Source organism: Megalobrama amblycephala, linkage group LG21 (assembly GCF_018812025.1).
Source record: "Megalobrama amblycephala isolate DHTTF-2021 linkage group LG21, ASM1881202v1, whole genome shotgun sequence".
Taxonomy (NCBI): domain Eukaryota; kingdom Metazoa; phylum Chordata; class Actinopteri; order Cypriniformes; family Xenocyprididae; genus Megalobrama; species Megalobrama amblycephala.
This window is the reverse complement of record NC_063064.1, coordinates 17,298,500-17,323,592: the sequence shown is the minus strand read 5'-3', so window position 1 is coordinate 17,323,592 and position 25,093 is coordinate 17,298,500. Positions and strand designations below refer to the sequence as shown.

Sequence of the window (25,093 nt, the reverse complement as noted above, 5' to 3'; positions counted from 1 at the left end):
AAGTTCATCCCAAGCAGATTTTCCCCAAGCTGAGAAGGACAACACTAACATATAGAAGGTGCACACAGTGTCATTCACACACACCATCATGGTAACATGCATGAAATTTTAAAAATGCAATAAACATTAATTTAACAACATTAGATGTAACATAAAACCCTAATGTACATAACTGATTAGAAAAAAAAAATGAGAAAAACTAAGAAGAAACAGAGTTATTTCAATGAAAATATATAAATGTGAAGTGTCACGCAGGGAATTGTGGGAATGTCAATTTACGGTTTTTCACTGTAAATTTTACAATGAATTGTTGTTTTTCACTTCCAAAAACTGTGAATTTAACGGTATTTTACCGTAAAATTACATTAAATGTACCGTTAGATCTATTACAGTTATTCACCGTATATAGTACGGAAACTTTCTGTAAACCAATTGACAGTTTTTCACCGCAGCATTTTTACAGTCTTTTACTGTTAAAATCACGGTCATTTTTTACAGTGTAGTTTAAATCTCTACTCTATATTAAATGAAGATAGTAATAAAGATAATAAAGAAAAACACAAACTCAGTGTTAACCAACAGGCAAGATAAATGTTTTGCAGGAACACACACGTTCACTTTGGACACAATCACCTCTTGCTGTCATTTCTTTAATAGGCTATAAGAAACATCTTACATTTATATTCAATTACATGATGTTATCCCTTTACAGTTACTACTCTCATAAAATACTTGAATGACATGTTTATTTTTAAATCTAAATTTAACTTTAAACAACAGATATTTCAGCAAAATAAATATTTTTGCACTGAATATTAATGGTCTCCCTCTCTCCAGCGTTCTGTCTGTCTGACGGACTCATTCAGTAAAGATTCAGTAAAGTTTAACACAGACCTTCAGGACAAGCCTACATGCAAAATGTAAATGCTCGCGTGAATTTGTAACATTTACAGATGAGGATATAGCCGTAGAATGAACGTTTTGCGCTGAGGACACGCATGCATCTGTCAAAGCCCCTGACAGGGCAAGCCACTACGCTAATGCATTAGCTTGAAACTTAAAGAATTCTCATGTTTTGATCAGCTTTGATCACGCTCAATCTGTTTCATTCACTATTTTTAGATGCAATTTGTCTATAGAAATGCGTTATTCAGCGCTGTAATTTGATTCGACTGGCGGAAGTCGCTCATAATGAGAATCGTTGTCGATGATTTTTATTATCGATTTTATCGAATAGTTGTTGCAGCCCTAGTGGGCACTGTTGTACTTTTTTATTTTTATGAATCCTCCTGAGTGACATCCCTTTGTCTCTATTTCAGCTGGTGTATGATAAGATCCCACGTGGCGATTTGCAGCAGAGAACCATTCACCTGCGGGTACTGAATGAGGGAGCATTCTGGGACAACACCCTGCTGGGTGAAACCATCATCCATTTGAAAGACCTCACCCCGGGCCATCGCAAGGTGGACTGGTACCAGCTTGGCACTAGAGGCTCCGACGTAAACCGCTAGCGCTTGTATGGATGCCCAGAAGTGAAGGATTTCATTTGTGTCCTTCAGTGTGCATGTGTTTGTGTCTGTCTTTGCTTATGGGTCGGGAGTTGGAGATGCCCAGCTGCTCAGAAGGCTGTTTCCCCCAGTGGGGGTTTGTGTTTGTTTGATTCTCCTGCCCAGGAGATGTGTAGATTCGGTGATGGAGTGTCATCACTTAATACTGTTCTGGTGGGGTACCGTGCACCATGTGAACCAGACCTCGGATTAAAGCAAGCGGTTCTTGGTAAGACTATGGGACGACAACCGTTTGGTGACACAAGGATTGGCAAAAATAATATTTAAAGATGAAATTACTTCCATGCGCCATATTTTTGGGGGGATTTCTGGAAATTTGCTGTCCATGAAGCTTTTTAAAGCCCCATTTTGTCTTCTTGAGAATGCTAAAGGAAATTTAAGTTATTTTCTTTTTAAGATGTTTCTCTATTGCGGCTCTTTTTTGAGCTACAGTATGTTGTGTCTTGTGACATTAGTTGTCTCTTTGTATCAGATTTTGCAGATTTACCTAAAGATTGATAGTTGGGGCCGCTTTTGTACTGTAAAGTTGGGTCATTTTTTTTTTTTTTCCACATTGCCTGATCATGAAAAAGGGATGAACACTTGATGGTCTTTGGCTTGAAACCGTGGAATTAACTTGCTTCGTATAACTACTGCAGTGGAAATGACACACACAGAACAGAGTGAATGTAGATTTTTGATCATGTAAAATAGGTGGGTGCATAAAAACAAAAACATGAATTGCATGTACAGTATATTGAACAACAGACAAACCCTGAGAAATATGGATTATTTCTTTACATAAACCTCTAACATTTGTTTCTTTCTGAAATGATGGCACACATTTTATATGGAAAAGGCTTTCAAAGGGACTTGACTTCAGGGTCAATGATTTTGCCTTGTTGATATTTAAACAACCTACACAAGGAAATTTCTATTTGAAAATGGTTGATTTGCATGCTGTAAAATTTGCTACTGGATAAATATTGCTTTTTTGCATTTGTTTGTCAAGTACATTGACCTCATATTTTTCCAAGTTATATTGGTTAATTTTTTTTTTATTTTTTTTTTTCCTTTTTTTTTCAAAGGGGGAGTGAAATTAAAGCTTTAGACTGGTTCTGTCAGTATTTTAATTTCTCCTTTTTATGTAAAACTGCATGTAAATTAAATGCTAAATATACCACAGTAGTTTTTTTTTCCCCTGGGAAACTTATGCTTAAATATTTTTTGCATTCCAATTTGCTTTATTTTGCACTCAGTTTGATTTTGAGTAGAAATGCCTTATGGCTCACTGTAAGGTTGGAAGGGAAAATTAAGTAATTGGAAATTTCCTTAAATTGTTTAATCTGATTCTCAAAAAATTGTCCAGTTTAACCAATTGGCATTGATGTTTAGTGTGTGTAAAATAATAAAATAGGACAACTATGATGTTTTTGAGCAAAATGCATAATGACAGAAACTGTTTTCAATCTTTATTGAATTAATTTCTTTTAAATCAATAACTTAGAAGTTGAAAGTGCAACCCTGTATGTTGAGGTGCTCTAACAATCCAGTAGCCTTAAAGCAAACTTAGACATGATTATCCAGGTCAAAGTAGTCCCTGTTGTTTAGTAGCTTTTTCTAACTAGACAAACCAGCTCAATTTAAGATAAGTACTTTTTTTTTTTTCCTTTTTTTTTTTCCTTTTTCTTTTTTTTTTAAATAAAGTATTGGACATTCTTTCAAATGATGATTGATTGTGTGTGTTTTTTCCAAAGGGCACTGCTGTGTGATGTTTAACCTAATGGGAAATGATTGTATGATTGCATGCCAACTCTATTATGGAAAACTGAGTGTTTTAGAAAATCTTTTTTGTTGTGAATGTGCAGAAAAGTTTGGGTTTAAAGGTATAGAACTTTTATAACATCTGTGACCCTTATTTTAATAACTAAACGAGAATGTGAGAGTAAAATCAATAGGGTTGGCATATATAAATGCTGAGAATCTAATTTTGATGTGATTTATGGATTATAAATGGGCTTTATTCCATTTTGTTCCATTTCAAGAAAAGATTTGTTTCTCTTCTAATGTCAAACCATGTTTTTAAACTTAATTTGCACTTAATAAATGCACAAGGAAACCGACTTGAATACTGTGTTTCTTGCCTTGGCTACCAGTTTGCCTTTGTTGGGCCAAATAAACCTCTACAAAGATGGCGCAATGATCAATGTGAAATGATGAAACTTGTGCAAGTCTTGTATAGACGCACATTCACACTGATTCCATGTTGAATCTCAGTTGGGCACGACTGACCACAACAATCCGCTTTACTGAGACACCAGTGACTTTATCCCATATGCTGTTTTGTCTGTCATCACACTGAGGTAAGGATTACATCAGACCGAGGTTTATCATAAAGGCTTTAATTGCCTATCTGAACAGTCTATGTTCTTCCACATTACTCATTGTTCTAATACTCCTCCAGAGAATTCTGATGACATTTCTCATCTATCCATGTTAATGTAACAATTTACAACATTCCACTGAGAGTAAATTTAATTAGGACAACCTGAGAATAAAATTCATCTCTCTTTCAGATCAAATAGAGTAAATAGAGTACAGACCTATAAATTAGACCAGAGTTAGGTGCTTCTTGTTTTTTACGCTCCAAGATTGCTGTTACCAGAGAGCAGGGAATGGAAAACTCGTGCAATATTGCTTTAATAAACACTGGCCTATGTGTCCACATATTGATATTTAGTGAAAATCACAAACAAAGAAGAAAAAATATGCTTTTTCATGTGGCATTGCAGTCAATTCCCCATGAAGCATTAGTTATGTGCCTGAGGGATTTTGCACAGGCAAGTTTTCCAAAAAAAAGCCTTTACACCAAGGCACAAATGGATCTGTCAAATTCATGCTGAAAGTCTCACTGGACTTAGACTATATTAGTCAAAACTACTAGAAGCAGGAATAGAGTGTCGCATTAAAGATTTAGAAGATCCTGAGGGATTTATGCATTGCCCGTGCATTGCGTGACATGCACTGAACATCTTATATAACGTACGTATCAATTTACCACGTGAGATCGGTATTTTACCACGGTCCCTAAGCACGCGCAAGCGCTACTGAAATTTAGAGACGTTCCCTTGCAGCTTTTCTGATGAAATCTCTCTTGCTTTAGCTCCGCGGCTAGCGAGCACAACGGCGACGTCAACGAGTCTGAATACCAAGTATTTCTATTTAAAACGAATTAAAAGTGAAACCCCTTCTTTTTAACTTCAAGGAGATCGCTTTGACTCGATTTTGATGGTACAGCCGTTTTTTTTCTCCTTCAAACTTACAGTATTTTTTTCCGAAAAAACGCGGCAGCTGGGCTCGATTGAGGAGGTGACAGAAGACTGACAGTTGAAGAACCGAGACTCGCTTCCACTCAAACGGCAAAATGGCTTTTGTTTCAAGCTTTCCTTTGGAGTATACCAGCCTATCTTACTCTTACACCACCTCTAAATGCCTTTCCTTCCCTTCTGCTGTTTCTACAGTCCCTTCAAACCGAAATAATTGGTGTTATTTTCCTCAGGACAGCACGGTTGGCGTTAACACTGCGGTCAATATGGACGCTAAAGCTATTCGCGCGAGCCGGCTCGGACTCAACACAGTCTAAACGACATGGACTCTTTCATTTACCCCGGAGAATATTTATCAATACTCATGGATGGTGTTAAGGGCTGAAAGGAATGAGAAAGCTGAGCGTTTTAGTTTTTTGTAGCTAACATTTAGCCATACATTAAAGCTTGGTACTAGCTGCGTTAGCCAGCTAAGCCTTATAAGGCCATATTTAGGTTGCATTAGAAACTGTTCTGTATATTATTAACATTCAGAGACATTTAAACTTCTAAACCGGAGCACTTTTATGCAAATGAATTCAAAACAGTGTGTTTAACGAGCCACTTCTAAAGGAAGTAACTTGTTAGTTTGTTTCATTTTCGTTAAGCTTGTGTGGTTCAGCGCATTTCATATTTTTCAGAAGTATGAGTACACATCGACACTTTTCTCCAGGGGACACGCGGTCCGCGCGTGACAGTGACGACCGCACTGACAGCTCGTGGATAAACGTGTTCTCTCTGGTCTCCAGGCCTGCGTGGTCTCTCCTGCAGAGATATTTACCAGGAAGAACCCAGACTGCATTTGAAATGAATTCAAATCTAGATATCGGAAACTCTCTGACCCCTTTAAAAGTTGCATACCTCCACTGCCAGCATGAAAACGTGGCGCATGCGTCTTCCGGAGATCCGGGGACCCTTGCCTGGTTCACGCACGATTCGTTGAGCGAACTGGGAATTCAGAACACCTCCCAGAAGGATTTCAATCTTCAAAAGCAGGCATCGGTCGGATACCTCGGAACGGCGAGAAACTTGCTCAGCCAGGCGTTTACGAACACGCAGGAAAAAAGGCGCGCGGGAGGCGAGCGCGCAAAACCAGAAAGCGGATGCGATTTGTGCCCGGATACGGCGTCCGTGCGATCCACTAACAGCTGGTGGTGGAGTGGTTTTTGGGAGGCCGACGACAGACCTCAAAACTTGCTGCTAAATGTAGCACAAAGCATAAAAGAGACTGATACGTGCTGGCAGCATTGTGGAGAACATCACAGTGTCGGCTATTGTCAAAGCCGCTCGCCAGCGGGCGTTGCTATGACGACCGAACTGTGTGTACGTAGCCATGATGGACGATCAATGCACAACGAAAGCACTGGACCCTTGTGCTCCAAAGAGCTGACCCACAATGCAAGCCTGCACGTGCCCAAACCAGAATCCCTGCCCAACTCATACCAGCTTCCACTAGATGTCAAGCAGCAACTGCTAGCTCATAGTAGAGCCTATAATGAGGTGGCAGTTCTGACCCCTGACCAAGATAATGGCTACTCCAGCTTGGAGGAAGAACACTCAAATAGTAAACTTCACATGAAGCTGCTTTCCGAGGAACAGGAGGTGTCGGAAACAGCCGAAGACAACCCATCTCGGAGTAACACTACGGAGAGTGAGTTTTATAGTGAACCTATTGTTTGTGAGGAAGAAATTAAGGAAAGAGAAAAAGAGGACACTGAGAAGACCACAAAAACAGTTTCAGCTGCTGAAAACGGGTCATTTTTGGCCACGCCTCAATGTCAAAACAAGGTCATTGCTTACATCATGGGAAGCCCTTGTAGCGGCGAATCTGAATCGGAGGATGATGGCGATTGGGACAGTAATGACGATGATGGCTTTGACAGTGAAGGCTCATCCCACTTCTCAGAGTCTGAGGACCTGGACGACAGCGACGATGAATCTGAGGAAGACTCGGATGGAGAGGAGGCCGACTCTGAGACTGAGAGGCTGTGGAATTCTCTGTGCCAAAATGGGGATCCTTATAACCCGAGGAACTTCACAGCTCCTATAAGGACAGCCTCCCAGCCAAGCCCTGCGACTACAGACTCCTCGGTCTCAGAGTCTCCACCAGCGCATATGTCCTCCCAGCGTTCGCCGGCTCCATCGTCGCCCTCGCTCTCGGAGAACGAGTCCAGCGAAGACACCTGTGAGATGGATGAGGAAGATAATCAGAGACTGTGGAACTCTTTTAGCTGCTCAGCAGACCCCTACAGCCTCCTCAACTTCCAGGCCCCCATACAGACTCAGAAAACCCCTAAAGGGTGCCGTAAGGAGAAAGCGCCTGGAACGCCACGCTATAGGAGAGAGGAGGCTGAGGAGAGGCTGGACAGTGGATTCTCAGAGATTTCCCCTGTGCCATGCTCAAGCAGTGCCACGGCTGTTCAGCTGAGGAAGGTTTGTATAACATTGACCACTCATTATTATCACATTTCAGTCTGAAAGTACTTATATAATTATCTTTCTGAACATTCTGTTTGCCTCCCGAGCCGCGTTGGCTTAAGAACGCCTTCCCATTATGTCTGGAATGGAAGAATGAATCAGATGGAGACAATAACTCATTTGACTCATGCAGTTGTTGTTAGAGTAGTTTTGCTGCAGGTTTGTGTGTAGTCATAGACTGTACATCCACTTTAACTTCACCAAAATGTTTAAAGTCATTACATATGCTTCTTCAAATCCTGGTAAGTTAATTTCAGGTGTTTGAGAAAGCAATTTCCTTAGCGAAGTTAATTTAAAACCGCCAACATGCCCTTTTTTAATATCTAACATAGTTGTTTTAGATAAGATAAAACTTTATTGACCCCCTGGCAGGAAATTGAGGTTCCTGCAGCAATGGTACAAGGGACTTAAATACTGGTAGTCAAAAGAAAGTGATAAAACTTTACAAGGTTCAGTTAGTTGAAATGCATTAGGTATTATGATTTTGTTTTTTATAACATTTATTAATCTAGGTTAATATTGATAATATTGTTAATTATTGGTTTTTTGAAAGAAGTCTCATGCTCACCATGGCTGCATTTATTTGATCAAAAATATGATCAAAATAATTTTTTATAATAAAATATTTTTTTTTTTTTTTTTTTTTTTTTTGGAAATGTTAGTACAATTTAAAATAACCGTTTATATTTTAATATATTTAGAATAGTAATTTATTACTGTGATGGCAAACTTTAATTTTTCAGCATCATTACTCCAGTGTTCAGTGTCACATGATCATTTAGAAATCATTCTTGGATACTGGTTTAGTTTTCAATAAACATTTCTTATCATTATCAATGTTGAAAACAGTTGTAATATTTTTTAATATTTTTGTGGAAACTGTTTTAACAGTGTAAAGTGTATTTTATATATATATATATATATATATATATATATATATATATATATATATATATATATATATATATATATATATATATATATATATATATATATAATATAATGTATAATATTATATAATATTATTGTTTTTACTGTATTTTTGATTCAATAAATGCAGTCGTGGTAAACATAACAGACTTATTTCAAAAACTGACCCCAAACTTTTGAATGGTAGTGTATATTTCTTAATACTTTATTAATCAAAAGTTACAGTAAAGATTTTTAAATTGTTAGAAAAGATTCCTATTTCAAATAAATGCTGTTCTTTTGAACTTATTCATCAAATTATCCTAAAAGAATGTATCAAGAATATTAAGCAGCACAACTGTTTTTAGCATTGATAATAATAAGAAATGTTTCTTGAGCAGCAAATCAGCTTGTTAGAATGATTTCTGAAGGATCATGTTAAAATACATTATTAAAGTAGAAAACAGTTATTTTTAATTGTAATAATATTTAACATATTACTATTTGTACAAATAAATGCAGCCTTAGTGAGCACAGGACATTTATTCCAAAAACATCTTTCAGACCCCAAGCTTCTGAATGGTAATGTACATTACATGATTGATTTAACATTTTAATTAAAAATGTCAACATGAACAATAACATTTTATACATTAACATTAACCTGGAATAATACGTCGAAATTGTTGCCCACCTGATGCATTAACTAGCCAATATTTATGAATTGAATGAACCTTATTATAGTTTTGCCAAGAAAGATGAACAATTGAATAATAGTAAAATAAGAATAAAGTAAGAGAATACAGGATGAATTGTGCCTTTAATATATTCAGAATTTTATACACATGATGATAATCTTTATTGTATACGACAAATGGTAGCAACACTTAATCTTCTTTCACGCCGCCATTCTGCCTTATTTCCGTTCTTTGACAATATGGCAACATAGGCCAGCTTGAGAAAATGATGTAAAGCCATGCAATATCATTTTTTACTTTTTTTTTTTCCCTCCCCTGCCTGTGATGATCTGATGCAATGGTTCCATTTTGCTGTCTCCAGGGAGACTCACTTCGTGTTCTGCCCATTACTCATTATCACTTCATAGCGTACTGCATTTCATGACTCTGTCATCACACTAGTTAAGAGTCATAAGCTTTGGACTGAGGGTGATGGCACTCCCAACCACTCAGATGCATTAGGAGCAATCACATACTCAGTTGCATTATATCGCAATTCTCAACAGTTTAAGCGAAATCTCATGTTACTTAGCAACAGTGAAGGGGTGAGTCTGAAAAAGGAGCAGAAATAAGAGCATTGGGTCTAAATAAATTGTCGAAAAATGTCCTTTAGTTTATTAGTTACTGTTGCTCATTCGATTGCTTTCAGGAATGCTCATGGGATGCCTGGTTTTAATGACACAGAATGCTCCCACTATATAATTTGTAACAACTTGTTGAACAATAGATGAAATTTGATTATACTTTTTTTTTGTTTCTTTCTTTCTTGCACAGGTGACATTTATGGAAGAGGTCGAGGAGTTCTATGCCAGCAGCGATGAGGACCGCCATGGCCCCTGGGAGGAAATCGCCCGGGACCGCTGTCGTTTTCAGCGCCGTGTTCAGGAAGTTGAAGAGACTATCAGCTATTGCCTTTCTCCAACTTTCCGCCTGGACATTTTTCAAAGACTCTACAGTACTAGCTAATCAAAAGCCTTGTTTGTTGTTTGACAGTGTAAACAATGAATAAGAAATAATATATATATATATATATATATATATCAATAGTTTATTTCAGGGCATCCGGAGGCCCTTAAATGTTCAAAGGGCTCACAAGTCACAAATCCAAGTGGAACTCCGTGGTTCCTGCCAGGGAAAGTCACCTCACTCGAGTCGTGCTGAAATGTTTTGTGCTGAGTGTCGTGTGGATTTTGGAAATATGCATTTTGTTTTGGTTTTTCTTTCCCACAAGTCACACTGTCCTTTCTAGCCATTAATACAATAGTTTAATTTTAAGGAGAAAAACAGATCCTTTAATCGCAGGATTCCCCCTAAAAGTTGCAAAATAACTCTTTTATCTACTTCAGAGTTTCTCTCATGCCTATTGGAAAGTTGATTTAATGATTTATTTGACTTGGTTTAGTGATGCACGAACAATACACATAAGCGCACTAACTTCACCTCATTAAGCAACACTAAATTGCCGTTCATCTTTCTATTAGAACTGTATTAGTACAAAAGTATTCTTGAGGGAAAGTGATGTGTTAGCTCTCCAATCCCTGTTGTTTTCATCTCGCAGGCCTTCTTAGAAACCCCTAGTGTTGTAACCTCAAAGCCAAAGATAACATTCTTCTGCTCTGCAAAGGATCATTAAGCCAGGCCTCAGTGTTTGATGCTACAGGGGCGCACCGGGTGAACCATCCCCCAGAGTAATCGCACTTATTACCCACATTAAACCTAGTGGTATTTTGCTGGAGATGAGAAATGCTTATATCAGTGTCTGTTCCTGTGTTAAGAGTGAAGATATATGGACGTGGGCCTTAGTGCAATGTATTTGCATGATCCTAAATGGAAAGATGTTCTTTTCCCTATCGCTATTTATTGGACACAACCATTTTACTTAATCTGTGGAAATCACTGTCGTGTAACGGGGTTTTTCTCTGTGCTTTGAACTGTGGCAGCTGTGACTAACGTGAAATATTGACTATAAAGGTGAAATGCAGGGACAAAATGCATGGTTTTGATCTGAACTATAATATGCTTGATGTTGAAGCATAAAGGTAATTTGTTAATCAGTATAATTAACAAAAGCATTTTATTTTTGTAATACATTTTAGCATTTAAGCATCTGTTATGGGATTTGTGACAAAAGACTAGTCATAATTTAATTAACAATCAATAAAAAGTAATGCAGGCAAATTGACTGTTGTGTACTGTTGGTTTTATGCTGTATATATTATTTATTTATTGCACTAGACTGCATCATATCACATTCAAACTTTGGTATACCTCGGCAGGATCTGTCTATTTTCAAAGAGGTAACACAAAAAGCAAGATGTTACTGTATGTGGAAGATTTCTTTCTCTCTCATGCTTACACACGCACTTAAAGGGTTAGTTCACCCAAAAATGAAAATTCTGTCATTAATTAGTCACCTTCATGTCATTCCAAACCTGTAAGACCTTCGTTCATCTTTGGAACACAAATTTAAGATATTTTTGATGAAATCCGCCATAGACCGCAATTTAATTACCACTTTCAAGGCCCAGAAAGGTAGTAAAGACTTTGTTAAAATAGTCCACGTGACTGCAGTGGTTCAACCTTAATTTTTCTGAAGCGACGAAAATACTTTTTGTGCGCAAAAACAAAATTAAAATAACTTTATTCAACCATTTCTTCTCTGTCATTCTCCTACACTGTTTATGTTGTAGACAGTGCAGTGCTTTCAGGTTCTACATCAGAACGCCGGCTCCTGCGTCAGCATTACACGCATGCATCGTTTTGCTCATGTGAACAGCGTCGGCCAATGCTGACGCATTCTGACGTAGAACCTGGAAGCATAAACATAAACAGCGTGAAAGAACGACAGAGAAGAAATTGTTGAATAAAGTTATTTGTTTTTGCGCACATAAAGTATTGTCACTTCATAAAATTAAGGTTGAACCACTGTAGTCACATGGACTATTTTATCGATGTCTTTATTACTTCTCTGAACCTTGAAAGTGGTAGTTAAATTGCTGTCTGTGGAGGAATCTGAGAGCTCTTGAATTTCATCAAAAACATCTTAATGAGCTGTTTGGAACGACATGAGGTTGAGTAATTATGACAGAATTTTCATTTTTTTGGTGAAAAACCCTTTAACCTTTAAGATCAGTTAATCTACATTTTGAAAGAAAAACTTGTCAAATGTGTTGGTTTAGACTGATAGAAAATAACTTTCTTGCAGTCTGCTACTACAGGAACTAATTTAAATTTGCCTTGGTTTCACAGACACGGCTTAGATTAAGACAGGCCTTAGTTAAATTAGGACATGTCATGTGCATCTTGAGACGAAAGAGTGGCACTGACATATTTTAAAGGGCTAGTTCACCCAAAAATGAAAATTCTGTCATTTATTGCACCCTCATGCCGTTCCACACCCGTAAGACCTTCGTTAATCTTCAGAACACAAATTAAGATATTTTAATTGAAATCCGATGGCTCAGTGCGGCCTTCATAGAGAGCAATGACACTTCCTCTCTCAAGATCTGTAAAGGTACTAAAAATGTATTTAAATCGGTTTATCTGAGTACAGTGGTTCAATAATAATAATATTATAAAGTGACGAGAATATTTTGGATGCACCAAAAAAAAAAATTAAAAAAATAATGACTTATTTAGTGATGGCCGTTTTCAAAACACTGCTTCAGGAACCATCGGAGCACAAATGAATCAGTGTGTCGAATCATGATTCAGATCGCGTGTCAAACTGCCAACGGCTGAAATCACGTGACTTTGGCGCTCCGAACAGCAGATTGATACACTGATTCATTTGTGCTCCGATGCTTCTTGAAGCAGTGTTTTGAAATCGGTCATCACTATATAAGTCGTTATTTTGTTTTTTTGGTGCACCAAAAATATTCTCGTTGCTTTATAATATTAATATTGAACCACTGTACTCACATGAACCGATTTAAATACGTTTTTAGTACCTTTATGGATCTTGAGAGAGGAAGTGTCATTGCTCCCTATGGAGGCCTCACTGAGCCATCGGATTTCAACTAAAATATCTTAATTTGTGTTCTGAAGATGAACGAAGGTCTTACGGGTGTGGAACGACATGAGGGTGAGTAATAAATGACATAATTTTCATTTTTGGGTGAACTAACCCTTTAAGATATGAGTGATAGTTGCTCTCAGTTAAAATAGCTCAAACATGCATTTTAGTCTGGGACTAGGCTGTCTTGTCTGCGAAACCAGGCATATTTATGCCACATTATTTGATTGCCACACGTTGAGGTATTTTTATACAAAACTGGATTAAAAATTAGCATTTTTATTTCTGTGCATCCATGTGACAAAGTAGCACACTACTGTTTAAAGCTTGGATTGTAAATAATGCCTACTGTTTCTCATTTTACTTTCATGTACTAAAATAGTTTGCAGTATATAGTGCACACAGTATTCAGAAGTGCTGTGGTATGCTAGTATTCCAATCTCAACATTATCATCACTCAGCACTGAGGCCTGGTCAGGTTGTGGATTATATTCGACGGACGGAATAATGTTATCCTGAAGACTCCATATTTTCACCTACATATGACAGCTGATTCTGGTTTCTTGGCTGGATAGCATAATGATGTCTTCTTGATCTGTCAGGATTGTCTCAAGATAAGTTATTCATAAACACTTTTCGATTGTAGGCTCTATATAAAGATACATGTTATGCTTTTCCTATGTGTGCTATTTCTGTTTCCGTTTTATTTATTTACTTTTTGTTATTTCAATGAGCGTGTGACTTTTATATAAAGGACTATATGTGATACAATGAGGAAAAGTGTGCTAGAGTACTCAAGAGTTGTATAAAGAGTTTGCAAGGAGAGTGCAGTAGAACTGCAGATTATGTGAACAGTTTTGCAGAAATGGCAGGCCTGTAGCAACTGATGAATTTGGTGTATTCATTCAGTCATGGTGTTTATACAGTTGTAAAATGACCGACCAATATACGCTCAAGGGCAAACCCAACTAAAATGCATTTTTCCCCCATTGCCAAGACGTCTTAATCTATTCAGGAACATTATAAAACATATAACGTGAAAATAATCCAAACTGCAACATCTAAGGTTAAATTTATCTGTTCTATTCATCTATTTTAGACAGACCAAACAGGTTCTTTGTTTAAACAGTCTTTTTTCCCTCTTTGATTTACATTTAGAATAGGCCATGTTTACATTTTGTACCTTTGCTTATATTTTTCCTACCTATAAATTTTCCCTTGCCTTTTTTTAGTAACTGAATGTTTAGAGAGAATACTTGCCAGACAGGACAGTATGCACTGACCTATTTAGAATAAATTTTATATATAATATTCAGAGGAAAATATTTTCATGATCCCTTTTGATTATTTCTTTGCCAGTCAGTAGAGGGCGCTGTGTATAATATGTAAGTAGAGAGCACAGTATACCGCTCGTCGCTAGAGGGCGCTGTGTAGAGTTTGTCTACAGAGAACACTGTATACAGTTTATCGCTAGAGGCCGCTGTATACTAATTGTTGTGGGTCTACAATGAGTGATGAAAGTGTTTTCATAAAGGACAAGATGTGACAAAGGACCACTTTTATAGTATTTCTATAAAAGGATTTGTTGCTGTTTTAGATGGTTTATGAAACAATGAAATGTTATCTAAACTATCAGTCACCATACTTGAATTTCCAGCACTGAATTCCTACTGGAATAAGGCAAATATTTGCCATAGACTCTTTCAGAATTGCAGTTGCTTTAAGTGTTTAGGCCTGTCTGGCTTACAAGAAGAAACATACAAGGTAATTGCAGTAATCTTCTGTATTCGTTGATGCGTGTGGACTGATGTGTGTTTATGGGGTTACTCTCTGAGGTGCGTCTGCTACAGTTGTGAGTTTGTGGAATGTTAGGTACTAAATTAAATCCAGCTGCAGATTCAACAGATGAAATTTGAGCACCATCACCTGCCACTGACACATAGCTTACTGTGCTCAAGAAACAAGATGGATAGATAAAGATGTATAGTTTGTTCATTTATTCCTATAATGGCAAAGCTGAATTTTCAGCATCATTTCAGTGTCACATGATCGTTCAGAAATCATTCTAATGAAGATTTGATAGAAAGTTCAAAAGAGAAAAGTGTATTTAAAAATAGAAATCCTTTTGTAACATTATAAATGTATTTATTGTCACTTTTGAAGCAGTACTTTTAATGTAATGTACTTCATTAATGCAATATTGAAAACAAGTTATTTTATATATGTCATTGACGAATAAGGTTTTTAAAACTACGGAAGAGGATTTTACGGCCAAGCAATAATAAAAAATTAAAACCATCTCGAGATTAAAGTTGTTAAATTTCGAGAAAAAACTCGTTAAATTTCGAGAAAAACGTCGAAATAAAATGTTGAGAATAAACTCATTAAATTACGAGAAAAATGTCATTAAATTTCGAGAAAAAAGTCGAGATAAAATGTTGAGAATAAAGTCATAATTTAATGAGTTTATTCTCAACATTTTATCTTGACTTTTTTCTCAAAATTGAATGAGTTTTTTTCTCGTAATTTAACGAGTTTATTCTCAACATTTTATCTCGACTTTTTTCTCTAAATTTAACGTCATTTTTCTCATAATTTAACGATTTTGTTCTCGTAATTTAACGACTTTTTTCTTGTAATTTAATGACTTTATTCTCAACATTTTATCTCGACTTTTTTCTCGAAATTTAACGAGTTTTTTCTCGCAATTTAATGAGTTTATTCTCAGCATTTTATTTCGACTTTTTCTCGAAATTTAACGAGTTTTTTCTCGCAATTTAATGAGTTTATTCTCAGCATTTTATTTCGACTTTTTTCTCGAAATTTAACGAGTTTTTTCTCGAAATTTAACAACTTTAATCTCGAGATGGTTTTATTTTTTTATTATTGCTTGGCCCTAATCCTCTTCCGTATAAAACATAAACATAATGGAGATATAATTAATTTTGAAGTTTTAAGTGTTAACAATGAGATTATGTGGTTTTTATAATCAATTAACACAGCTTTTGTCATTTTTTACAAGATCGACAAAATTTGTCACCAAAAAAGTAATTTGGTTTAACCAAAATTTTGGTTTTACCAAATGACACTTTTGGTTTTACCGAATGACGATATTTTCAAACAATGCTAACAGGCTTATATCTAGATAGCTAGCTAATTAGCTTGTTAGCTAGCAAAAGGACAGTCAAACATTTTATATTCAGTACAAGTTTTTAAAATATTACAACATTTTCCATGTTTTATAGCGGTTGTACTGAATGACCTGATGTTTCGGGACATGCATATGAGCAAGTGAAAACATGAATTTTTCAAATTGTTAAAGAGAGTTAGTTACTTTGCTTCACGACCATGTGGTCCTTTGCAGGTGTCTGAATGATGTCACATCCTGTCACATGATTTTGACCGTATGACTTGATCCAAAATGGTCCCTTTATATTGGTTACTCCGAATGACATCAATGAAATTCATTTTTCCGGACATTTTGTCTCATAACAAAGCAACGATTCTACGCTGTGTTGATATATGATGTTATAAAATCATGCCAGCATAAAAAATATAAACATTTACTATATAAAATGAAAAGAAAGTCTGATCCTTTTTGTCACTTGTGTAACAGCACAAGTCCATATATGCATATGTTCTGGGACTGTTCTCGAATTGAGCAGTTCTGGTGTTCAGTCTGGGACTTATTGATAGATCTTCTGAGGACTCAGATCCAAAAGGACCCTCTGGTTTTTCTTTTGCTAGTTGATTCTTCACTATCATTGTCTGTCAATCAAAAGAGGATTCTGTCAGCTGCCCTTACTGCTGCTAAAAAGGTTATCCTGAAACTGTGGTTGGAACCATCTACCCCAGCTATGTCTACTTGGATGTCCTATTTGCTGGACATTGCTCTTTTGGAGAGCACCACAGCTAAAATGCATGGCGCCTCCAGAAGGACAATACAATTTTGGTTGGACCTTATTGAGACTTTATCAAAAATGTTGATATTTCCTACATTATGGGGACAAAATGGGCATTTTTTGGCCCCCATGAGAAAAACATCTTATAAATCATACCAAGTAATAATGTTATTTGAAAATATAAAAATGCAGAGTTTTCTGTGTTTAGGGTTTAGGAGTTAGGTTTAGGGTTAGGAGATAAAATATACAGTTTGTACAGTATGAAAATCATGGCTATGGAAAGTCCCAACAAACCCAACGTGTGTGTAGGTGTGTCTGCAGTTTATAACGGGTTAATCCACGTCTCTAAGCCGGAAACACGAGTGCCATTGGCGGGCTTCTTGCCTGGGGGTGGGCTGTGAGAGATTACAGTTTCATTTCTCCCTCTTTCTTTAATTAAACGGGGAAAAAAGCAGCTGTAATGGCTCCACCCACCGTTCCGTACTGTACCCATCAACATAATGGTCCCCCGTCCATCTCTCCTTCTCTCTCTTGCTCCTTCCCTCCCTACGTTTTCCAACCAGCAATGATTGACAGCTCAGAGCAGGTCATGTGACGCTTAAATACCCAGGGATTTTCAGCGAGCATGCTCCATAGTGCCCCTCCTCCCCTCCTGCCTCATTTCTCCTGTGCGCTTGTCACTCCCTCCTTTATCCATCCTTTCCTGAAAAGGGGATGCTGTTATTGTAGCATCTCGCCGTGACTGCCTGCACCAGCTAGTCTTGTTGCTGTTGTCAGCCGTTGTAGCTTTGCATCTAAAAGGACGACTTTTCTTTGCTTACAACTGATTCATTATTTTGTATTTTTAAAATATTATTAGTTTTTCATATTTAGATTTTATTTTGTGGACATATCAAGAATATCCAAACACTGTCAAGGAGCTTATAGCAGTTTCCTGGTAAGTGCTGATATTTGTGGATTTTTTTCATGTGTGTGTGTTTTTATGTTCCATTCAAGAAATGTCTCAGTGTTAGGACTGTTTCGCCGTAACATTTGTTTACCCAACAGCTTTCTATTTTTTTTTTGTTTTGTTTTTTGAGCATGTTCACACACTTATGATTAATTCATATAAGAAGTTTTTAAGTTAATATTTTATAGGCCTGAATGATTGAATGAGGAAGGTACATCCTGTCCAAAATGCTGAATGCTTTGATCTGGTTGGTCCTCATCGTTTTTGGGGTGTTGTCCGTGATTACAGATGCTTGGGTCTCACCAGATGGGTTTCGAGCCTGTGTTTTCCCCCCCAGAGTGCCGCCACCTGTCTGTCTTTCGTTCTCTTTTGCCTCTTTACATCTCGTTCTGTCAATGCAGGGTTTGTTCCAATCAAGTGTTGTCCAGCATGCAGAGTATCCCAGCAAATCTGAGAGTGCGAGCTTTGCCAAACCAGAGCTATTTGGATGAACTGCGCTTAGATTGAGAGGATAAACTCAATTGACTTCAACAGGCATCCTGTTTAGTGCCTGGTTGTGTAATGGATTTCTCCTGGTGGGGTTGTGCAATCTTGATTCGGATAAATGCGACACGTCTTTACAGGAATTATTTTCATATGAAGCACTAATCGAATATGAAGTAGTGTTGGTGCTTAAAACCATTCAAATCCAAGTTTTCTTGGATTAAATGGCAATTTATATAGAGTTGCGAAGCCTTTCATGAGCGAGCGTGTGTGTATGTTTGTGTGGAAAAGGGATGAATGCGGTGCTTTGCCCCTAAAAAAGACGCATCTGTTCTGGAAGCACACTAGCTCTCTGTCCCAGTGTATCTGTTTGTGTTGCCACTCTCACTCTGTTCTGTTTATCTGCTGTGTGATTGGTTTTTGCAAAGGAAATGCAATTTTGTCTCTGTTTCTCATTGGTTGGAGCATGTAGGATCTGTGTTGATGGCTGGTAATGCTGGTTTATGGAGGGAAATGTGTGTGTGCATGTGCATCGCTCTCGTCTCAGTCTCTTGTATGAATCAGCTTCACTCTCTGATGCAGTGCTGATACTCTGAGACCCAGAGCGAATACTGAGTAGTGATGGAATGCGGTACTTCTAGAACAGGCTGCTGGAGAACCCAATAATGCACATTTTGAGGCATCTTAAAGGGATAGTTTACTTAAAAATGAAGATTCGGTCATCATGTACTCACCCTCATGCTATTACAAACTTTTTTCTGTAGAACATAAAAGAAGATATTTTATAGAATGTGCTGGTTGCTCTTTTTCATATAATGAAACTGAATGAGGCTATCAAGCTCCAAAACCACACATTAAAAGCAGACAATATGACTTGTGTGATATTCCAAGTGTTCAAAAGCCATATGATAGCTTACAAACAGACCTAAAGTCATAATTCATTGAAAATCATGACCATCTATTAAAATTAATGTTTATTTATGATTTTTTTTCTATTTATGTGACTACACATGACTAGCAATATCTATATAAGTGAAACCGACAGTGAAAAAATGATCAAATTATGCCAAAACAAAAACAGATACAAGTTATTTATTTTGTTTAATATATATATATATATATATATATATATATATATATATATATATATATATATATATATATATAAATTTAATAAATATATTATTTATATATTTATACAATTTTTTTCTGCACTGTTTTAGAGGAAAAATCTGAAGAATGCTTTAAAAATGATTTAAATAAATGTAAATGTGTAAAGCTTTTTCAAGCAAAGCATCTCACAAAAATAGGTTTGAAAAAAATAAACAATGTTTATTTATTTTATTTCATTTTCTGCACTGATTTAGAAGGGGAAAATCTTAGTAGATGTGTAAAATAAATAAAAACTGAGTTTGACATTTTATTGGTAGCTGCAAGCATTAGCCAAGATATTTAAGAAAGCCATGTCCACCAAAGCATTGTTTTTTATAAAAAATAAAGATAAATTTAATCATATTTTAAAAAGCCTGCAGAGGTGCTGAGTGTCCATTATATACATCCTTTTTTTCTGGCCCCCAAGTTTTGAAAATTATGCCCTGGGCTACCACAATATTAATATGAAAAAATAATGCTTGCCTTGGAGGAACATTTCGTTCGCCATGAAATACGACTTTTGTTCTACTAGGCTCTCAAGCACCACCAACTGGCCATTTTTTAGAAGAGCACCTGCCATTTTCAGCTCACTAAAAATGTTTTGGTGGACACATAGCTTAAAACCTAATGTATATTTCACTTTTTACGTGTACACGAGAGTCAGCGTACAGTGCCCGTGACGCGAAGAGTACTGTATGCGCACCGTGGATTTTTGTAACCGTGCGTACTTTGAACATTTATGCGCATTAATTTTTTTTTTTTTTTTCGGCACAACACCGGAACACATGCAAGCTACAGCGATAATGGAGGCCTATATAGACGACAGATTGTGCAAAGTGGTTAGAAAGTACCCTCTTTGTACAACTCTAGCATGAAAGAAAGCAAATATATTTACATGGGTTGTAAGTCGTGGCGAGAGATTGCTCAAAACTGCGCATACGTCGAACACCTGTGTACGCGTTTGAGTCAAGTGAAGTGTACTTTGCAAGGCTGTGCATTCACAAAGTATACCCAGGGCTTAAATGAACAAGTGAGGCATTTGTAGAACTTTGTGAAATGAGTTCTGGGGATTCCATTATAAATAGCTGTTGGCTTTATTGTTCTGCCAGTTAGCACTGTGTCAAATCAAAGTCTTTGCAGTGTGTCACTGAACTACAATATACACTGGCAGATAGATCATAATTATTGTTTGAATTCAACTTTTACTGCAGGCTTGAGTGCATTCATGTTGATTCAGTGTTTACGGGGGTGGTGTTACCTTTCAGCACATGCTTTAGCGAATACAATTAGGCATGGAAAAGTGCACAGCACTTAGCTAGATAACCTCCATCATTGTCCTTCAGAGTGGATTACTGTGAAGCAGACGGAGAAAGAGGGGTGTAGGAGGAGAGGTGATGTGCTGGAGAGCATTAAAGAGTTAATCTGCTCGCTCATCACCTTTTATTAAGGGGTTTTCCTCTCCTAAAAGGCAACCCATTAAATATACAGTAGGCCCAATAGGTATTTGAACAATTGAGCCACACTTAAATATGTATGAATGTCAATGTATTAGATATATAAATATCAGTCCAACTCAGTGTTGTTATTGTAAACTATTATTAGAAATCATTTTTTGCTAATAGCAATGAAGCTGAAATAAATCTAAATATAAATTATAATAGTAAATAGTTAACTAAACATAAATGAAAATTAGAAATATTGCTGAAAATAAGTTTACGTTGAAGTACTAAAATTACTAACACTTAAAGTGGCATAAAAATAAATATGTAGGTATGTGTGTGTGTGTGTGTGTGTATATATAATATTAATATTCAAAAAGGTAATTGCATACTTCAAATTACATATATTTATATAAATATAAATTTATAATATCATTTATTTAAATTAAATTTTAAATAAATATGAATTTATTTAAGTAGCTTAAGTGTCCAAATAAGTGTTTTTGGGACAAGCATAGCCATTGTCTGAGAATGAAAGATAGTGGGAGGGTAGACCGGATAGACCGGAAGAGAGGATGGCATTTGAATAAGTGGGAGAAGAAAGGAGGGATGAGGTGAGACATGACAGCTGGAGATTGTTTGGAATCAGGTGCATTTTTCCCTGGGGCTCCATGATGTTCTTTCATTTCACCCAGAACTTGTTTATTGAATTCTGACACCAACCCATTTATATGTTTATTCTTGCATAGAAAATAAGTACTTATGCATATTTTATAAAAGCGGTGGACATCTGAGAATGGTGGCTCATAGACGAGACAGATTGCCTCTGTCTTCAGCCCGTTTAGCACAGGGGACCAGGTGGCCTGCCAAAAGATGTGCCAAACCCACAACAGATCGTGCTCAACTGGATCTTAACCCTTTTAACTCCCGTTGCTGTCTACTCCACACCAATAGTTAATGACTGGCACCATCCAAGGGTGTTAATCCCTATTTGGCTCATGCAGTGGTTTTTCACCTACCTTGGATGGTTTGGCTGATCAACTGACCAACCTTGACCAATCGGTCAGTCAGGTTCAGTATATAAAGCTTGATTGACTGACCTCCACTGTTAACCCTGAGGTCCACAGAAGTATGGTAGTGTGGCAATAATAGCACAAGTGCCCTGATGTTCACCTGCTGTGACAAGCTATTCAACCAGAATGATTGAACTATTCAGCTGGAATTAAGGTATTCAACTGAATGATTCTGGACAAGCAGATAAATATGCAAGTCAGTCTTCAACCAAGGAGCTGATTTTATCATCCCATTCAGATGTTCACAGAGCTGCAAACAGATCTAAAATATCTATTCTCATATCATCCACAGTATGGGGTGTCAGTCCTTTTGCAATAGTGTGTGAAAAATTACATTCCCTACATAAGAGTTTTCCTGTTTTATACCCGTAATGCACACTAATTATAAAACTGATGCACACTAACCGATACTATAGTGATGTTGCAAGGAAGGAGAGCTATATATATATTAAATAATTAAGACGTTACTAACAAGTAAATTAAATATAATGAATATACATATTGTGCATGTATTTAGTGAAACGCTCCCCTCTAGAGTTCAATTCTCTAGTGAACTAACTTCCTGTGGACACTAAATGACTTGCCTGAGGTAAATGTAATGCTACGTGAGATTGTTCTCAAGCTGTTTTATGATGTCTTTCCATTGATGGCACTGGTTGAGAGATTATACATAAACATATCTATGCATAGATCGTCTGTTCTTCTTCTTGTGCTTTTTCCAGTTTTGGCGGTTAGCAAACAGTATTGCATCACTGCGTGCACCCCCTTCTAGATTTGAGTGTGGATCGCCTGAATGATCGCTTGTGACTGACTGTATTCGTCATGTGACTGTATGTACCGAACCGTGTACTGTTATACAATAATACAATCTATTTGTGTTTTTGTTTGTTTGTTTGATTCTGTCCTCTGTCACGTTTAGCTTGCTTCTTAATGGTATTTTCTGTAGTGAATTGTGAATGAGTGAGCAATTCCAGGCCCAGCATAAGCTTTGTAAAAAGCATTATTTGTAACAAAAACAGATGTGCAATGGAACAGATGACACTTTTGTTTATCACTTTTGTCATGCATTTGTGTGACATCACAAAGGCTTTTATAAGGCTCTGCAATGAAACTATGAAGTTCATTGTGTTATTTTTCAACACCCACACAGCATAGACGCATGAATAATATGACTTTGACAGCAATTTAAGTGACAGCCACATCTATTCCTTGCTGCATTGTAGCTTCTGTTGCTACATAGTAACAGGGATATTTTTAAATAAAATCCCATAATGTTGTTAAACCTCTATAATTCAGCTTTTATGTAATGAATTTCAACCCATAGGTATTGAATTTACAGCTTTACCAGTGAATGAGTCATATAAATGAGCAAAGGAGTTGGAAATGCTCAGATAATTAGGCCTCATGTTACAGTATATATCAACGCTAATGTAATGCTAATCTCTAAAGGATCCCAGGTTCTTTTCTGGTGCTCAGTGAGTGATCCATTGGATGTGAATCCAAGCTCTGCAGACAGTATTATCAGTCACACAGGATATAGACCCATTAGGATTTGAATGGCATTACAAATCCTCCTTCCTCTGTAGATTGGTTGAGCATTGTGGGGCTAAACCAGACTCCGAGACGCTCTCCCTCGGTACTAATTAAAAAGCTCTTTAGTCTTGATTCTTTCCTAGGTGATGACACACTAAAGTATTTACCCAAAATGCACTGGCAGTTGTCACAATACACCTGCTTTTCTAATGTGTTTGAACATGTGTAGAGTGTGTTTACATAATTAGCTGGAAGTCTCTTATCCGATTTGAAGTCTCTTGAGTTATGATGGATGTATTGCAGCTCGACTTTACTGAGATGTCGCATCTCACTCTGTCAGCTCATGATTGCTGAGTCTCTGCATTGGTGGCCTGCGGTAGCGTTGTTCACACGCTTCTGGAACATCATATTCTTTCACTGCTGAAGTGCAGTGACCCCAAAACATTAATGCAGACTTAATTGGACAGGCTGGCATTTGCAAGTACAGCGATGTGTTTGGAAGGTCAGTAACTAAATCAGGTCACCTTTGAAGAATCTCAGCAACCCTTAAATTTTTTTCTCCCCCTGTAGAAAGGGGGAGAAACATCCTCGTGTTCATCCTCGGAACACAAATTAGGATATTTTTGATTAGATCCAAGAGGTTTTTTATTCTCAATTGATTCTAATTCTCGTTGCTTCATAACATTAAGGTTGAACCACTGTAGTCACGTTGAGTATTTTAACAATGTTTTTTCTACTTTTCTGGACTTTGAATATGGTAATTTCGTTTCTTTCTATTGAGGATAAAAAAAAAAAAAACTCTCGGATTTAAAGGTGCCCTAGAATCAAAAATAAAAATTACCTTGGCATAGTTGAATAACAAGAGTTCAGTAAATGGAAATGACATACAGTGAGTCTCAAACACCATTGTTTCCTCCTTCTTATGTAAATCTCATTTGTTTAAAAGACCTCTGAACAGTAGGCGAATCTCAACATAACACCGACTGTTATGTAACAGTCGAGATCATTAATATGTACGCCCCCAATATTTGCATATGCCAGCTCATGTTCAAGGCATTAGACAAGGGCAGGACGTCTGAACTATCAACAGACTAGGTAAGCAAGCAAGAACAATAGCGAAAAATGGCAGATGGAGCAATAATAACTGACATGATCCATGATTACATGATATTTTTAGTGATATTTGTGAATTGTCTTTATAAATGTTTCGTTAGCATGTTGCTAATGTACTGTTAAATGTGGTTAAAGTTACCATCGTTTCTTACTGTATTCACGGAGACAAGAGAGCCGTCACTATTTTCATTTTTAAACACTTGCAGTCTGTATAATGCATAAACACATCTTCATTCTTTATAAATCTCTCCAACAGTGTGTAATGTTAGCCACGGAGCACTAGCAAACTCATTCAGAATCAAATGTAAACATCCAAATAAATACTAAACTCACATGATCCAATGCATGCATGCAGTATGCATGACGAACATCTTGTAAAGATCAATTTGAGGGTTATA

General features: G+C 36.8%; 3 protein-coding genes across 4 annotated transcripts in view; all 3 read left to right on the top strand.

Annotated features, from left to right (window-relative positions):
* Positions 1-3,670, top strand: part of pik3c2b (phosphatidylinositol-4-phosphate 3-kinase, catalytic subunit type 2 beta) — a 54,002-nt gene extending 50,332 nt beyond the window's left edge. For both annotated transcript variants that reach the window (XM_048173147.1, XM_048173148.1), the window contains exon 33: positions 1,320-3,670. In XM_048173147.1, coding sequence (XP_048029104.1) covers positions 1,320-1,511 — 192 coding nt within the window. In that variant the 3' untranslated portion in view covers positions 1,512-3,670. The remainder of the gene's footprint in view (positions 1-1,319) is intronic.
* A 1,005-nt stretch (positions 3,671-4,675) lies between these two features.
* LOC125256874 (protein phosphatase 1 regulatory subunit 15B) lies at positions 4,676-11,218 on the top strand. Its single transcript, XM_048173149.1, has 2 exons — positions 4,676-7,345; positions 9,811-11,218. The coding sequence occupies exons 1-2, from the start codon at positions 5,558-5,560 to the stop codon at positions 10,000-10,002; spliced, it is 1,980 nt and encodes a 659-aa protein (XP_048029106.1). The 5' UTR covers positions 4,676-5,557; the 3' UTR covers positions 10,003-11,218.
* A 6,458-nt stretch (positions 11,219-17,676) lies between these two features.
* The window catches only part of plekha6 (pleckstrin homology domain containing, family A member 6), a 114,705-nt gene continuing 107,288 nt past the window's right edge, over positions 17,677-25,093 (top strand). Inside the window, exon 1 of the mRNA XM_048173612.1 lies at positions 17,677-17,890. The gene's annotated coding sequence lies outside the window, so the exon portion shown is untranslated. The remainder of the gene's footprint in view (positions 17,891-25,093) is intronic.